This window comes from Podarcis tiliguerta (assembly GCF_965153285.1).
Source record: "Podarcis tiliguerta genome assembly, chromosome: 1".
Classification (NCBI taxonomy): Eukaryota; Metazoa; Chordata; class Lepidosauria; order Squamata; family Lacertidae; genus Podarcis; species Podarcis tiliguerta.
The window spans coordinates 14,607,896-14,626,313 of record NC_139534.1 but is presented as its reverse complement, the minus strand read 5'-3'; the positions used below and the strand labels follow the sequence as shown (position 1 = coordinate 14,626,313).

The window sequence follows — 18,418 nt, the reverse complement described above, 5'->3', positions numbered from 1 at the left end:
TTCAGGAATTGGAGTGGTGCTCTTTGACTGGTTGTCATCCAATGTCCTTTTAAAATGTGGGGGAGGGTTACTGGGTTGTTTGGGGTTTTATTTTGTGGTTTCTGTATTGTGCTTTTATCCTGCGAACCGCCCTGAGACCTGCAGGTATAGGACGGTAGACCAATTTAATTAATTGATTGATTATAATGTTAGGAGGGGCAAAAGCTCCGTTAGGTTTTTTTATTGATTTGGAGGGGCAGCTGCCCCCCCATGCCCCTTTCAGGGGAAATGGCAGGGCACAAATAAAATAATCTGGTGTTTTTTTGGGGGGGTTACTGGGTGGTGGTTGTTTTTTATTTTTATTTTGTGGTTTTATATATTGATTTTGTGTTCTGTGAACTACCCTGAGACCTCCAGGTATAGGGCGGTAAACCAATTTAATTAATTAATTATAATGTCTGCGTGAGGGAGGCAAAACCTGTGTTTAGTATTTTTTTTTATTGGTTTTTATTGATTTGGAGGGACAGCTGCCTCCCTCCCCCCCCCCCATGCCCGTCAGGGGTAATGGCGGGGCACAAATATATTAATGTGCTTTTTGAAGGGTGGGGGTGATTGGGTTGTTGTTTTATTTTGATTACGTGGTTTTTGTGGTTTTCTATTTGGGTTTTACGTTCTGTGAACTGCCCTGAGACCTCTGGGCATAGGGCGGTATATGAATCCAAATAATAATAATAGTAATAATAATAATGGTATTCTGTGGCTGAATATTCTTTGACAGAGAACAGAGTGGAAAGGAGGAAAGAGAAAGAGAGGCTGAAGAGAAACAACAACAACAACAACAACAACAACATAATAATAATAATAATGGTATTCTATGGCTGAATATTCTATGACAGAGAACAGAGCAGAAAGAAGAAAAGAGAGATAATAATAATAGTAGTAGTAGTAGTAGTAGTATTCTATGGCTGAATATTCTGTGACAGAGAACAAAACGGAAGGAGAAAAGAGAGATGATAATAATAATAATAATAATAATAATAATAATAATAGTAATAATGGTATTCTGTGGCTGAATATTCTTTGACAGAGAACAGAGTGGAAAGGAGAAATGAGAAAGAGAGGCTGAAGAGAAACAACAACAACAACAACATAATAATAATAATGGTATTCTATGGCTGAATATTCTATGACAGAGAACAGAGCAGAAAGGAGAAAAGAGAGATAATAATAATATTCTATAGCTGAATATTCTGTGACAGAGAACAAAACGGAAGGAGAAAAGAGAGGTAATAATAATAATAATAATAATAATAATAATAATGGTATTCTGTGGCTGAATATTCTGAGACAGAGAACAGAGCGGAAGGAGAAAAGAGAGAGAGAGAGAGACTGAAGAGAAGCTCATCCTCAGCCGAGAACACTTCGGCCTCAGCAGAGGCTCCGCGGCTGACAGGGAACTCCCCGTTTTTCCGACCGCATTTTTTACTTCTTTTACACAAACACACACCACACACCCCGTCGCGTCCGCTCCCCTGACGCCCAGGAGCCCGGAGAGCCCGCCCAGCCACCCCGTGGATGCCCCTTCTCTCTCTATCGCCAGGCGCCGAAGCCCCTCATCTCTCGGCTTCTGCAGCCCCTCAGGCAGGTGAGTCAAGAAGGCGCGCGGGGAAGAAAAGGGGGAGGGGGAGCCGAGAGAGGAAAGGCGGGAAGACGCCGAGAAGCGGGCGGCAAAATTCACCTCAGAACTTCGCTTTTTCTCCTATTCAGTTTGTCTGAGGCGGAGCGGCACGTGGGCCCCCCAGCCTCGCCACGTTTTATTATTTAACTTTAACACCGTTAAAGCGTGTTATTTCTCCCCCCACACTCCTCACCCGCCTCCAGAGAACTGTAGTTCGTGTGAAGGTGGGAATTGTAGCTACGGGTGACCGACTTGAGGAAAGTATTTGGGAGGGAGGCTGTCCCAAGTAAGCTGGAAAACTGTCCCTTTTATTCCTACCCTCTGCTTCCTTCTACTTAACCAATCCACAAGAGGACCTTGCCTCTTATTCCATTACCTCTAAGCTTACTTGTATGAGGTACCTTGTCAGAAGCTTTTAGAAAGTCCAAAATATATATCTTTTTTTTTTTAAATGATATTTTTTATTTTAACAGTCAGTAAACAGACAATACAGACAGACAAATACACAAAAGAAAATAAAAACAACACATACAAACATTATAAAATACAATATACTAGGAAAAATAAAAGAAAAAGTTAAAAACAATCATTGTGTCTTTACATTATTTAACATTAACCTGGGTCTGCGACTTCCCCAAACCTTCCCACTCTATATTCTAGATCTTATGATCTGACAGTAAATTCTTTCCCTCTGGCATATCTTCGGTTCAAATTGACTTAATATCTTAACATAGTTACATTTCCATATGTCTTAAAACATTAGTCTTTCTTAATCGTTAAATTTTTATGCTAATATTCTTTTAAATTCAATCTGATGTCCTCACACGTTCTTTATCTTATAATGTTTCTGTAAATAGTCTTTAAACTTCCTCCAATCTTCCTCCACCGTCGAAAGTCCAAAATATATATCAACAGGATATCACCTCTATCTGCAGACTTGTTGACACTTTCCAATAACTCACCTAAGTTTGTGAACAGGGCTTGCCCTTGCAGAAGCTGTGCTTCAGCAAGCTTGTATATGCTTGATAATTTTATCCTTAACAAGACTTTCCACCAGTTTCCCCATCCCAGCAAGATATTAAGATAACTGGCTTGTAATTTCCAGGATCCCCCATTGGTTACGTTTTTGTTTTTAAGTTGTTACATTGGCTCCTTTCCAGTCCTCATGTATGGAGGCAGATCTGAAGAACAGGTTACATATTTTGCTAAAATATAAGCAATTCCACAACTTTGAAAACTGTTGCGTGGTTGCCATCCAGATTGGGTGATTTCTCATTATTTATTTTGTCAATCGGGGCAGGAACATAATCCTCAGATTCCCTTTCTGCCCTACATATTCTTTTCTAAAGAGAGTTGCAAAGAATTCACTTTCTCCACAAACTCCTTATCCTCCTTTAGCACACCTTTGATTCCTTTGTCATCGAAACGCCTGCCTAGATGGTTTCTACTACTAATATATTTAAAAAACCTAATGTCATCAGCAACGTGCTCCTCAAATTCTTTTAAAAAAATATTTTTATTAAGTACAAATTAGAAAACATACATATTTACAACAAAAGAAAATACAAAAGAAAAGGAAAATACATAAAACCAAGGAAAAAAATTAGAGAGTATTTGCTCCTCAAATTCTTTTTTAGCATCGCTTACTGTCTGCTTGCACTATGCTGGCATCTTTTTGCTCTCATGAAGCATCTGCAATATATATAGAAAGGTAAAGGACCCCTATACAGTGGACACTCGGGTTGCGTGTAGGATCCGTGCAGGATGCACGTTCGCAACATGCAGCGGCGTGTCTGCGCACGCGTGGGTTGCAATTCGGCACTTCTGCGCATGTGCAAAGTGCGATTTTAGTGCTTCTGCGCATGCGCGGCCACCAAATCCCGGAAGTAACCAGGTCCGGTACTTCCGGTTTCGGCGCATCCATAACCCAAAAAAACGCAACCTGAAGCATCTGTAACCCGAGGTATGACTGTACAGTTAAGTCCAGTAAAAGGCTACTATGGGGTGCGGCACTCTTCTCACTTCAGGCCAAGGGAGCCGGCATTTGTCCACAGACAGCTTTCTGAGTCATGTGGCCAGTATGACTAAACTGTTTATGGCGCAATGCAACACCGTGACAGAAACCACAGTGCACAGAAACGCCATTTATCTTCCCGCCACAGCAGTACCTATTTATCTACTTGCACTGGCGTGCTTTCAAACTGCTAGATTGGCAGGAGCTGGAGCAGAGCAACGGGTACTCACCCCGTCACGGGGATTCGAACCGCCAACCTTCCAATCGGCAAGCCCAAGAGGCTCAGTGATTTAGACTACAGCGCCACCCGTGTCCCATCTCCAATATAAGCTCCAGTTGACTAGTCGAAACTCTAGTTTCTATTATTGTGTTTTTAAATATCTCCCAAGCATTTGGAGTGATTTGGTCCTCTTGACTTTGTTTTTCAACTTTCTTTTCACCACTCTCCTCATTGGGAGCAAGTTTCCTCTTTTGAAACCAAATGGTTTTTGATGACATAGACATTGCTTGTGTTTTTCCATTGCCTGGGTTTAACAGAAAACAAACAAGTCAGCATTTGCCAGGGGTGGGGGTTTATTATTCATCATTGTCAAAGGCAACTGACTCATTTGTAAATGTGCTATACCTGTATTTTCCAGTGTAGATGAGGGGCACTTAACCTGGGAGTAGCGCAACACTGAGTTGCTCAAATATATATATTTTTTTCCAAAGAAGAATTGAAACAAGAAGCTGTAGAATCATATTTCCTTTGCAAAAACCCTCTATGCCCAGACTCAATTTTAATACTTGGTTGGTATTGTGGGGCATTCATCTTCATTTATTTGTTTCTTTGCATAAGTAGACTTTTACATCTTGTTTGGTGATAAGAGTCAAATACCTACTAGTTTCCCAAATCTATAAATAAATACATAAACTCTGCTGTGCCTTTCAAAGTTGAATATCCCTCAAAGTTTGTGTTCCCAGCCCACACAGAAGGTAATACTTTCTGCTTCTCAAACATCTAAGAATAAATAAAGTTATTTTAAAAGCACTGTTCATAACATTGTCCAGCTGTAGTTACTGAAGAGTGATTGAGTAGATGTAAAGGAATTTGTTACTCTTCTTTGGAAACGACAACACAACGTAAGTTACACCCATCACACTCATAGTGTGAAAACAAGCAACCATCATTGAAAGGCCACCGAATATCAAGGAGATCTATCAAAATGCATCTCCCAAACAACACAAAGTGAATGGTAAAACAGTATACAGTATTCTGACAACTATAAATCCTGAATAGTTCTGATTTCGAACATGTCAAATATATTATACATCCTATGCATGTTTATTATTATGTAAAATAAAAGCAATTCAGTATTTGAAAAGAAAAATGTTTATTTTCAAAATAAAAGTAAAACCTGGGCAAAATTTGTGCAGGCTGCATACTACAAATGTGTGATCATTTTGCAAAAGGTTATTCACCTTGAAGCAGCAAGTGCAATCTGGAGGAAAGAGTATCATATATATTCTACCTCCACTATCAAAGAGAATATGCCTTAGTACCAGTTTATGGAAATTGAAGTTGGGCAGAGTTCTCTTGCACTCAAAGTCCTACTTGAAGTCTTCTCATAAGCTTCTGGGCGGCCACTGTGAGAATAGGATGCTGTACTAGATGGGTCATTGGCCCAATTTGGTGGGTTCTGTATATGTTCTTATACACTCCTGCATGATAATGTTTAATATCTCATCAAAACAAGCATTATTCTTTGTAGTATGTCTCAGTGGAATCAAGTCCAGCAGCTAGAAGCAAAATTCTTGGAGCAGATAGACCAGATTTATGATGACAAATTTCCCATGGAAGTCCGACATCTGCTAGCACAATGGATTGAAAACCAGGACTGGTAAGATCAAATGTTCTTTGTCTACATTAATATATATATATATATATATATTTCACTGTACCCGTGAAAATCTACGAAAGCAAATATATATATATATATATATCTTATAAAGCTTGAATTTTAGGAAACTTTTATGTACAGGCAGGATATTGGGTGCATAGTTGTTACTGTGTGCAGATATAAATTCAAATAAAAAGCCTATCCTTAGGAATATATACAGAACTTTTTATTATTCTGATAAAATATTGCCTTTAATATAAAGCAGCTTTGTGCCACTTACCACATTTGTTCTCTGTTTATTTTTGATGAAAGTATTGATCAGAAATAAACAGAAAACAAATGTGGCAACTTAAGAAACTATCAAAATCAAGAAACAGTAACTGTAATAACAAATATTAAGTGTGATGTGTAATGGACATGAAAAATTGATAAGATACGAAGGATACATGTATGCTATACAATATATACTATGTGTACATTAACACAATAATCATATTTCTAAGTAACGTACAATATACTGTAGCTGTACATATTGCTTACATAAAGCTATTACAATTATTCCCTTTGCTATTAAAGGGTCTATAGGAATAAATACATTTTGTTAGTTGTTTTACAAGCTGCCCATGAAAACATAGTAATATTTTTAAAGGAAAGGAACAATAATCTTCCTAGCATAGTATTAGCTCTTTCCAAAATACTGGCATACCCTTGCAGTTCTATTTTTTATGAGCTAAGCCTGTGGAAGATGATGCATTATGATAGGAACAATCTGAATTTGTAAGCAAGCCTTTTCTAAGCAGTCAGTAGCCCAGTTTTGCATGTAATGTTATCCAACCATGGTTGAACATACTAGTTCTTCAGCCTACTGAAATATTTACTGGGGTTTAATGGGACTTTCCTCTGAACATGCTTAGGACTTCAGTCTTAAAACAAATAAGAACATGCATGAAGCTGATGATTCCAGACACCCATTCTAGGGCCTAATACTTTTCTTGAACAAATAATTTGAAGGCTTTAACCATTACTTTTTTGTTTCGGTTTTTCATGTATGTGTTTTATTCATATAAATTTTGCGTTACACAGGGAATCTGCATATAACAATGAACCTATGGCAGCCATCCTCTTGCAGAACTTACTAATAAAGCTGGACGAACATTTTGACCGTGTTTCCCAAGAGAAGAATCTCCTCTTGATACACAATCTAAAGAGAATCAGGAAAGTTCTTCAGGTGAGTCTATTGCCTTCACACACAACACCTTGAGGCTAAAGAGGAATCATGAAGCAGTCTGTTTCATGAGCAATGAACTACCATAATTTTTATTAGGTTTCAAGCCAGGAAGATCTGCACACAGCCTCAATTTATGGAAATAAATGCAATGCATTCACTTATAAGTATTTGGTCATTACAGTCCACCAAAATCAGGGGCTTCAGTCTGCTCTTAGTTACCTGTTTACCCACGTGACCAAACTGGGGGACCAATATTTCCTATTGCAGTGTGTATCCCTTGTTTCTAGTTGTTGGTGCTGATGCAGGACGGAGGTTGCTTATTAGAGGAACGTTCCCAGTACCTTCTATAAACTAGATGTGATATGTGAGATGCATAAGTGAATCCACAACCTGATTGGCTTACAGTAGAATTCCAGAATTAGCCAATCATGTGCAGCCCATTGTGTAAATAATGTATATAAAGCAGATACTTTGAGGGGACATTCATTCATTCCTCCTCACCACCATGAGCTGAATAAAGAGCATGAAATCACTTTGCGACTCTGAGTATATTTCAACACCAAACATTTGAAGTTGCCTATGTCCTTAGGCCCAGACGGGGGCTGGTCGCACACCCCCAGACGGTGATCCCTCTGGGGGTCCTCCTATTTGATGTAAGTCTTAGGAACCCCTGCTGCCAGATTGACCTATGGCATCACTTTCAGCAGATGGACCGCAAGTAAATGATTGCCCCATGCCCAAGCCAAACCTCTCTCATCTGTATTCAATAAAGTTGTGACCTGTTTCTTTCCAAATTAGTCTATGCTGTACACTTGGTGGGTCAGGAATGGGGAAGCACAATGCCTTGGCCTGCAGTGGCTTTAAAAACAGATATTGGCAATGAAGAAAAACATTTTTCATGCCTGAGACAGCAATTGCTTCTGTAACATTGTGTGAAAAAGGATAGGCCCGAAAGCCAATTTAAATGAACCTTTCCTGACATGACATAGGACTTTACCACTTGAGTATGGGTGGGTATTTACGGGTGACTTGCTACTTTGAAAGCAACCCCATATTTAACCCTCCCGGTAAAAACAAATGTTTACATGTTAAAGGAAAGTCCTGGGGATTCACAGGCACTATTGGTCAAAGTAGGTATTATAAAAGCATATCTCATGTGTTGTTAGAAGGCTAGTCATGCCAAACTCCTACAAAATTGGGTGGGATTTAAAACACAGCAGAGGGATTGTGAGAGTTGCTGGACTCACCCCCCGCCCCACCTGTGCATTTGCTCATGATTCAGTGGGTAATTTTTTCCTGTTAGGGTTACTTCTATTATATATTTGTTATGCTTTTATTTATTTTTTCATGGTACAGACGATACATTTTTAGAAAACAGTTGTTACAACAGTAAAGAACAAATAACTTGTCCTGAAAAAATTACAAACTTTTCTCATTGTTTTGGTAATAAAGTTTCATTTGATTACGTATTCTAAAAGATCAAGCCACATTTTTCCATGTGTAGGGTGGATTCCTGCCACAGTTGAACAATTTATGTATTCAATAAAAGTTTTGCTATATGTTATAAAAGGAATAGGGATTGTATTTGCCCGTTGCCCCTCTGACCTGACATGTTAGTTTCTCAGCCAGTGCTATTGACCATACTCTGGTGTATCCAGAATCAATGTTAAGCCCAATGCCACTTTTCCAACATCAGGCTATCTCCATACAGGCAACTGTCAATAGAAAGGCTAAGAAGTCATTATGAAGGTAATTTTGAGCTGGTGGGATCATAAGCCTGAATAGTGCTAGTGGAAGTGACATTGAGCCCCAAAAGGGAAGGAACTGCTTGGAGGAGGTAGTGTGGCATGGGAAGCACATACAGATGAAAGGTTCAGCACCTCTCTCCCACTTGCCCATACTATACTAAATTTCCCATCCCACTCTCATATCACACCAGAGTGTTTTGCCTGTGTGTGTGTGTGTGTGGGGGAGAGAGAGAGAGAGAGAGAGAGAGAGAGAGAGAGAGAAGATATATGAGAACCTCTGTTCTTCCTTTTCTGGGGTGGGCAGTAACTGCAAGAGGGGGTATCTGGAAGAGCTAGAGTTAATAACCCCATCTGTCCTCAGAGGTCCAGCCTCCAATGGCTATGTTTCATTTAAAACAAAAAAGTGAGTGGAAAATTAGACATAACTACATGTTACGTGTAGCTTTGTGGTCAGGTTGCCCAGTGCAGATCTTATTTGTATTCCACATTGTGATAACACCTTGAAATGTATCCCAGATTTTTATGTGTGAAATATTCTGCAGCAAATGGAGATTGTGGAAAGTGTTGTTTGAGACTTGGAAGTTTGAACTCTGTGCACAAGTCTATTGGATGTTGGTCCAGTGGAACCTGTTGCCTTATTTAATAGGTGTTTCTTAATTCTTTGAGACCATCATGGCAGCAACTGTACACCAGCGCTTCTGAGGAAGTGGGTGGAGGGGGGTGGGAAACAACACATGTGGCTTAAAACTAATACTACATTTCTGTGTGAGGTTTTGTAATGCATTTCCTCTTGCTGACCTAGATTTAGAATTCTCAACATAGATGTGGCTTCCAATAATGATTACCTGAACTCAAGAAAACTCTCCTTGCATTTTAGCCTCAAACAGTGATTGGGCTGGCTCTAGCCATTTTGCCACCTGAGACTAAACCCTAAATGGCACCATACTATCCCCAAGTTAGGTGCACACTAGTAAAAGCTGAGCAATGCATACAACTGGTGCTAAATGAACAACTACTTTATTGGCAGTTAAAGCCCCTACTCAAGATCACTTAAGAACACCAATTCAACAACCCTCATCCTTAGCATCCCGTAGCCACCCTACCATACTCACACAGGCAGGGTGGGTAAAGACCAACCCCATTTCCCCCATTCCATTTCTTTGCAATGGAGCTGTAATTCTAACCTGCATCAGTACTTGTGATTCAGATCCAAGGGTTCTTCTGAACTATTTAATACTGAGCACACATAATCTTCGAGATGTAGAGGTATATATTTAACAGTACAGTCGTACCTTGGATCCCGAATGCCTTGGTACTCAGGCGTTTTAGCTCTCAAACACCGCAAACCCGGAAGTAAATGTTCTGGTTTGTGAACATTCTTTGGAACCCTAACGTCCGACGGGGCTTCGGCGGCTTCCAATTGGCTGCAGGAGCTTCCTGAAGCCAATAAGAAGCTGCACTTTGGTTTCTGGACATTTTGGAAGTCGAACGGAGTTCTGGAACGGATTCTGTTCGACTTCCTAGGTACAACTGTATTACATAAATGTCCATGTTTGACATACTTATCAGCAGATAAAGCAGAGGGAACGTAGGTACTGCAACTGTCAAAAAAAGTAAATTAACAGCTCTCCTTATGCAGAACCTGAGCTGCATCGGAGCTAATTGAAATCAAGTGGCTTGAGCACAAGATTTAATAATTTAGTCATGACTAACTTCGGTTAAAATTAAGCAATGGAGGGTGGGTTTTTTGTATATAAAAACCCCCTGAAAGCAACCACTATTGTTATTTTTTAAATATGTGATATAAACATACACACCGCCCAGAAAGGTTTGAAGTTTAAAGCTGGGTATTAAAAAGAGATCATAACTCAGTGGCAGAGTGCATTCTTTTCATATCAGCCCTAGTTCAAGCCTCCTGCATCTCCAGTATCTTGGATAGCAGAGCTAAAAATACCCTTGTCCAAGATATCGAGGGCTACTCCTAGTCAGTGCTGGGATAGTTAGACCAATAGTCTTACTCGGTAACATTAAGCTTCATATATGTTAATTGATTTCAAATAACCAGGCACATCTCTGAGTGGAAGTATCTATGACCCAAAGTAACCCTGAAACTCGTGCCAAAAAATCCTTAAGGGTCATAGTGGGTGCAAAACTATTGTCAGCAAAGCAGTGCTTCTTGATCTATATGGACTAGGCCTGGGCTATTTCTGATGCTATTTTCTGGGCTATTTTGTCTCTTGTTCTCAGGGAAAATACCAGAGTAGTCCTATGCATATAGCAGTGGTTGTTTCAAACTGTTTAAGAGCAGAAAGAAGAATATTGGCTTCAGCCAGCATGCCGGTACAGGTAACTCTGCTTTTAATTTGATATATACGTTTGTCTTTAAGGAGGCCTAAATCCACTGCAGATTCGGAACACTGATTTTAAAGGGTTTCAGCACATATAATTCGGGGCTGGATCATGGCCACTGGGTGCAGTCCTTGCCCATCAAATCCAAGATTGCTGTCAAGTTGTATATACCCTGCAGTATTTCACAGGTCAAAACAAGGCAATTCACGTGTATTTGTAGCACTTCTGTTCTCCCAACAGGAACTATTACCCTTCCTCTTGCTGAGGAGTTTTCCCCCCACCTGCATTTAATTTGCAATAACCTATGCTGCATTAGTATACATGGGAGTAATCACCACTGAACTCTATAGAACTTTAAGAATCTCTTTGATTTTAGGCCTAATGATGATGGCGACGCTGTGATGTTGGATGAGAAAGTAGGTCTCAAATCAGACATAAATATGTGAGAAATTAGGGAGTAGATTACTTGTACACCCATGCCAGTTTCATGAACAGATGTGGATCTCCATGCTTTGTGTGTTATTGTTTCCCCACAAAAGTGACTTGTGCAAGGTATTTCATGTGAATGAAAACATTAAAATCAGAAGTAACTTGGGGGGGGGGCATGAAAGCTAACAAATAAGGTTCTAAATCAGTTCTTTTAAAGTTATTGGTCACTGAATTTGTCTCTATGCCAAGAGAACTCGTTTTGCTGAACTCATCTGTAAAATTCTTTTTTTTTTTAGGGACCTCTGGAAAAGTCACTACAGAATAACCTGGGTTTGGAAAGGCAAAGAAACGTTGAACACAAGGTGTCTGCAGTCAAGAACAGTGCACAGGCAAGTTACTACAGTTTGCCACATGTGTACCAAATGCCAACATATCTTCCTCAAGGTGCAGATATATCTCTGTGGACTTGCTATACAGACAGAGCAAGGCTGAGCCTACACATGCAGCAGAATGAGGTGGTAGAATGGAGCTGCACTACATTTGAGGCACACCACTTTTGAATGCTCCCCCATTTAAGAAATACAGCATGCAAGTAGAAAATTAGCACATCAAGGCTAAAAAGTTTTACTAAAGCTCATTGCATGTAATGCTGGTGGTTTTTTATCTGTGTGGATTTTGTAACATAAAGGAACTTCCAAAAATGTGATTCCCCCCACCTCCTGTCTGACATCATGTGGTCTATTCTAGCTCTTTGACATGCTACCATCTTGTTCTGTTGCTTATATCTTGCTTTTCTTAAACCCTGGAAACCAAGGCAGTATGATGTGGTTCTCAGGTAGGCTCGTGTCTCTTCAGACTTGCCAGACAGCACTCTATCTCTATGTGTGGGTGTGCAGATAGATATAAATGTAGAAAGAGATAAATGAAATCCTCAGTCTCATTAGTGTGGGCACCTTTTTTAGTTGATAAAATATATTTTTAATTGACTGATCTGAGTTATTAATAAGATAAAATGTTGCTGCCAATGTATCCAATGCTAGTCGTACTCAGAGTAGATTGAAGTTAATGGACATGACTAGCAATAAGCACAAGATACAAAATAGTTCAGCTCACTTTGCCCATTTAGGGCATACCCAGTTGCTCTGCGAGCAAGGCAGCAGCAAGAGATTCACAGGGAATACTATAGGGAATTCATATGGATCTGTTTGCCATTAAATCATTTTAATTTTAATTGAAAAAAGCAGATGACAGAACAAGATGTCAAATATTTAGAAGATCTGCAGGAGGAGTTTGACTTGAGGTATAAAACAATACAGAGCATAGGTAAGCTTTTCCATGTGTGTAAACCATATTAATTTGAAGGTTATTAACACTTTTAAAATGTTGTGTTTATTGTTGTTAATGCCTAAGTTTGCCTTGTGTTACATCCCAAAACTCAACAAATGGCATATTTGCAACAACAAAAACACCCAACCTATGTAACTACTGTATAGCAGTAATGAGTTTAGTGGCAAATTCAGAAGTGCAGAGTCCCTTCATGATTGTCGTGGTCACAACTCCTATGGTTATGAGAAACAAGCCTAAAACTTTATTCTGCTTATGGTAGAATAAGGTCTTTAAATCTGCTGCTGTAAAACAACCCTCAGCACCTTGATCAAAAACTGTGATTGGCTGTTCAAAAGGGAGCTGTGAATTCCTTCTAATAAAATCCTTTACAAAGCTGAAGATTGGTGTAGGTGAAAATGGATGTTTGCTTTGTAAAGCGAATGCCTTTTTATCACATCAAAGGTGGATTTAAGGTAGCGCAGCCAGGCCCCTCCCCTCACTGGACACTGCTGCAGGGCATCGCAACTATAATATAGTGAATACACAGAACAGAATGGAAGAGGTTGGGAGGGGGAGAATTTTGGCCTCACACAGGGCGCCACTGAAATCTGAAAGACCCAAAGCCTGCCCCGATTATATGTAGCATTACATAAGTGTGTTGTTCTGCATATGGTTCCATAAGCAATGTTCTCCACCAAAGTCCAGCCTCCTTTCAAATTGTAGAATATTACCCATACAGGAAGCCAGATAAGTTTATGTATTATAAGCATGAGTTTGATCAGTTTCAAGAGATACAGGCTCTTTAAAAGCCATTTCTTCTTGGACTTCCGGTTTGGATTGCAAGCAGCAGGGAGCGCGGAGAAGCCGCTGAAGGGCTTTTCCGAGCCTCACAGGGGCTTGGGGACAACGCAAAGGCACTGCGACCCCCAAAATCTCAAGGGGGACACCCTTGAGGGATAAGCTATCCAGCAGTGTTGGAGTGGTTCCGATGTTTTTTCGGGTTTTTTCTCAAATGACTTGAGAGCGACGGGACTGAGAAACGCGAATGGTAAGCTCTGCGGACCCCGTGTTGCGATGCCTCTAGCTCCCACTGGAAAAGCGACAAACCTCCGTAACTTTAAGAACAGAACCCTTAGTGTCTTTGGAGTAATTATTGGCTAAAAAATCTGGGCTATACACTAAGTGAGATCTGGATGCAAAAGGATTTAATTGAGGAGCCCAACGCGCTTTTTGGAGTGAAAATGGCGCAGGATACATAGTCGTAAGAGTGAAGAAAGGAAGTGATTATTCACCCGCTGTAGAAACAGAAAAGTGAAAGTCCTCAGCAACCTTTAAGCGAGGCAAAGGAAACTAAATAATATAAAAGTAACGAAAAAGACCTTTAGAGACTTTGTATTCTTTTTGGGGAAGACATTAAAAAATAAGAGAAAGAGCTGAACAGAGTGGCCACAAAGAGAGAAATACTTTGAAGCCTTAAGCCCTAATACGGAAGCATAAAGGGGGAAGGAGGGGAGAAGAGAAAAGACGAAATAAAACACAAAGGCTTTAAAACAAACATTAAATAATAATCTCCACTCATTACCCTCTTTGTTTTAAATCTTGAACCCCCTATATTACAGTTTGGCCAATCGATTAAGCAAGAGTATAATTTTTTGTTCCTTTTTTCTCAACTCTGGACTCCAACCTCCCCCCCTTAAAGAACTTGGATTTTTGACTTCTTCTTTACTTCTTTTCTCCGAGTTGCTTGGAATCCTACATGAATTGAGCTTATAGGGCTATATACATATTTTTATTTGAACACTTATCTCCTCTCTTTGACCGATTGGATTAAATTCTGAATACCCTGGACTCTCAAAGGTTTGGAGACTTGGAACTCTCTGCAACTGTATTATACATGAACTGAGTCATAGAGGGGTGTACTTAAGATTACTGGGGCATATACCCCTCTCCATTTGATAGATCGGACCTGATTTTAGGACCTCTGGATCTCTTCTCAATACAGCCCAATATCGGATTAAGCCAGCAAGTGGCTGAAGAGCATAGAACTTAGAACTTAGAATTTAAAGTAATTAATCCTCCTCTCTTTTTTCTCCCTTTTTTGGAGGCCCAACTGTGTGAATAATAACGGATGTTATTTTTGTGCTATGTATGGATATTTTTTTGAAATTGTTGATTTGTTTTTTCTTTTGGTTATTTAAGTGAATCTCAATAAAAAGAATTTATAAAATAAAATAAAAGCCATTTCTTCTTGCTAGTCGATTACTAATGTCATACTGTCTTCTGAGTAATAATGTATTGACTCTTCCCTCAAATGATGACGATGATCCTGACCACAAACGGATCACTACTGCATCACTTTGCCTGACATTTAACCGCTATAAGCAGGCACCTTTGTGGGTCACTGTAGACATGATAAAGGAAATGTGTGAACATATATCTGGTTTCATCAAACTCTCATAAGTAACAGCTTCCCTGCTGAATCCCCAGGTGTGTGTCAGAATGCAGCTTGCATGTACTCTTCATGTCTGGAGTCTTAACCCTGCGAAACGTGGTCACAACTGAGGCTGCAATGCTTTGACTCTTACCTGGAAGTAAATCCCAGTGAATACAGTGTACAAAATTATGCTGCCTGTTCAGTTGAAAACAATGGAACAGCACTTAGTTACAACAAATTCCATTGCTTTCAGTTGGACTCAGTCATGACTAATTTTGCTGGCATGTACCATATAGGGCTTATAATGTACATATAAGTACTATACCCAAATGATCACTGTGCGCTGCCATTGCATACAATGTCAGAACTGGGTCTTTAGAGTGGTGGTACTTGCACTTTGGAACTGCTTCCTGTTGAATATCAGGCAGGCATGTCTCTGTTGTCTTTTTGGTGCCTGTTGAACCATTTGAAGAAGCCTTCTAAGCGGAGATTTTTATCCTAAGCAGTGTCTGTACTGGATTTGAAAGTGTGTGTGTGTGTGTGTGTAATGCTTCATAGGAAGTCATTAATAAATGAAATTAATGATAAAAATGTGTATTTAATTTTCCAGCAATTTCATCATTAAGAGATTATAAAATGGAGGCAGAAGCTTCCCTATCTCCTCCTTGCAGCCTGAAGCTACCTATAGCTGTTCCTCATAAGGCTAGACCATGATTGTAGCAGTGTGGGTGGGTGTGTTAGCTGGGCTATGCTGTTTAAGAGGCTTACTCTTCTTGTGCCATACACATGCTATTTTGCATCTTCTTTTAGAACACACCAACAAAAACAGTGTTGCTGTGAAACAAGAGATGCTGCTGTTGCAGGAGATGCTCAATACCTTAGACTACAAGAGAAAGGTTTGCTAAATTGTCTTCGTCGTTTGTATGTTTTTCTTTTGCACGCCACCCTATTCTGCTGATGTAAACGTAGAGGCAGCTTGCTTCAGAGTTCTTCATGTGGTTAAGCAGCAGGAAATTCCCAAGAGCTCGAGAGAGTCTGATGACTGCAGAGAGAGTACTGTCCGCCGCCTCCCAGATGTTTTGCACTGTAGCTCCCACCATTCCTGACCATTGGCTATGTTAGCTGAGAATGATGGGACTTGGAATGCAACAATTGGAGGGCACAAAGGTTGCGGAAGGGTGTTCCACATATTTGAAAGTCAGAGGACTTAAGTTTGCATTTCCCCTTACATTTCTGACCTGCCCTTTCTCTAAAGAGCTCAGAGTAGCATGCGTGGGGCTATCCAAACATCTTATAACAGCCTTCCGAGACAGACTAGGGTGGAAGAAAGTGATGAGTCAGGAGACACATGCATGCAATCCTACTATTAGAATGACGTTCAAAAATAATTCTCTCTTAAGCAGGGCTGTTCTCTTCTTCCACAAGGAATAGGTTTGGTGTCGGAACAAAAGGGGCAGTGGTAAAGGAACCTCCATCCCTTAATGAATCACTGTTGATAGCACCTGTTGAATGGTGTGTTTTAAAGCAGTATAGAGTACCATCATTTCATGCCTTGCAGGCTCCCGCATAGTGAGTTTCAAGGTGAGCTAGTGCAAGACAGGCGATCGAAGTAAAGCTGGATTATTATTATTTTTAAAATATAACTTATCATGACGGCTGGAGAACATGTCAGCAAAACTAGTGATTTCAACCTGAGAATCCTCCAGAAACCATGCTTTATTAAGTGCCAAAGTTGCTCACATCTGGTGAACTTTACATTCACTTGTATCTCTTGAAATTCTAGGCCAGTGGATAGTGGAAATCCTGAAGAATCTACATGTTAAATATCAGCATTGTTGGGGGGGGGGGAGTTTTTTTTAAAAAAACAACAACACTATGATTGTTTAAAACTTTCCTACAATTAACTTTGTAAGATAAAATCAGAAAAATAAGGTCTGAAGCTCCACTTTCGAAATGTCTTACCTTTCCTAAGTAGATAGTAATACTGATATGTATTCCATGGGGAATTGTGATCCAGTGTTAGTACTTTAGGGACCTTTTGAGCTTCTGAAGTTTGTATGCCGAAGTGCTTCATAGGTGGAATTTAGTCCAGACATATTATATAGCACTCTTTGCCAATCTGTTGCCCTCCAGTTGTTTTGGTCTAAACTCCCATCATGTATGTTGCCTGGGGTTGATGGGAATTCTAGTTCAAAATTGCTGGAAAGAAATTATTTGATGAAGGTTGCCCTAAATGCTTTCCTAAACAGAAAAGTCTGATATACATCCTGGAAGATGTTCAGATTTTGATTATCCTTACAAAGATGAGAGCCTCAGAGCTGTGAGTAGAAAAAATAGGTTTCCTCTTTGCATTGTGTTATTGTAGTAGGCATTGTTGTATGCAGTGCTTTTTTTCTAAAAAAATGTTTAGGGGTACTCTCATTTTGACTCATGAAAATCACCATTTTATAGTTCAAATCTGGAAAAATAAACACAGTAAATGGGCAAAAGTACAAAGATCCACAAAATGTTTAGGGGTATGCGTACCCCTGCGTACCCCCAGAAAAAAGCACTGGTTGTATGGATGGTGAGCTCCAGAGCAGCCATACTGGCTGTGGCTGGTGGGAATTGTAGCTCAAAACATCTAGAGGCCCCCCAGTTGGTGAAGGTTATTCCAGAGCAATAAAGGACAGTTGCATTTATAAACATTCTTGGTCCTTGCTTGGACGAGAGATACATATCCTGTGTCTTTTAGGAAGTTCTCAGCAAAATGGCACAAATAATCAAAGAAGCTGAAGCCTTGGTGAATAACTTGCTAACAGAAGAATTAGTGGACTGGAAGAGAAGGCAACAAATTGCTTGCATCGGAGGGCCTCTGCACAATGGGCTTGATCAGCTGCAAAACTGGTAAACTTTTATCGGTAACTCCTATTTTCTGAGCGAAGTGCGACAGGAAGTGGTGCTGCTGCTTCTGCTGCTTCTCCCCAGCCCAGAATACCCAATACAAATTTAATCTTAGAGGTTAACAGAGTTTATGCAGCTTCTAAGAATGTATGCATCTGAAGTGAAAATAACTCTAGCAGGCATCACCTGCTCTGAAAAGGGCTCTTTGAAACAAGGTTGCTGCAATGGAAGAAATGAGGGGCTGTGGCTGAACCACACAGATTGTGTCATGGTCACCCCAAGCAAACACTTTCATATCTGGGGAATCACTGTTAGGGTTGTAGCCAGTTGCAAAACCTCCATCGAAAGTTACCTGATAGAGAGTATATCCCACCCCAGCCATTGGCACTGTGCACTTTATCCTGAGAAAGATAGCTGCTTTTGGATTTCTTTTGTTGGTTCTGGAAACAGGAGACAACAGAGATTTTATC

The 18,418-nt window shown here is 40.0% G+C and overlaps 1 protein-coding gene across 6 annotated transcripts in view; it reads left to right on the top strand.

Moving 5' to 3' along the window:
• Positions 1 to 1,250: 1,250 nt before the first annotated feature.
• STAT4 (signal transducer and activator of transcription 4) overlaps positions 1,251 to 18,418 on the top strand; it is a 37,793-nt gene continuing 20,625 nt past the window's right edge. Inside the window, exons 1-9 of one of the 6 annotated variants that reach the window (XM_083408391.1) lie at positions 1,251 to 1,265; positions 1,358 to 1,624; positions 5,423 to 5,551; positions 6,635 to 6,779; positions 10,775 to 10,873; positions 11,602 to 11,694; positions 12,550 to 12,628; positions 15,876 to 15,961; positions 17,800 to 17,951. In XM_083408391.1, the coding sequence (XP_083264517.1) occupies positions 5,424 to 5,551; positions 6,635 to 6,779; positions 10,775 to 10,873; positions 11,602 to 11,694; positions 12,550 to 12,628; positions 15,876 to 15,961; positions 17,800 to 17,951 (782 nt within the window). In that variant the 5' untranslated portion in view covers positions 1,251 to 1,265; positions 1,358 to 1,624; position 5,423. The other 5 variants (XM_083408390.1, XM_083408392.1, XM_083408389.1 and 2 more) reach the window with 5 other exon arrangements.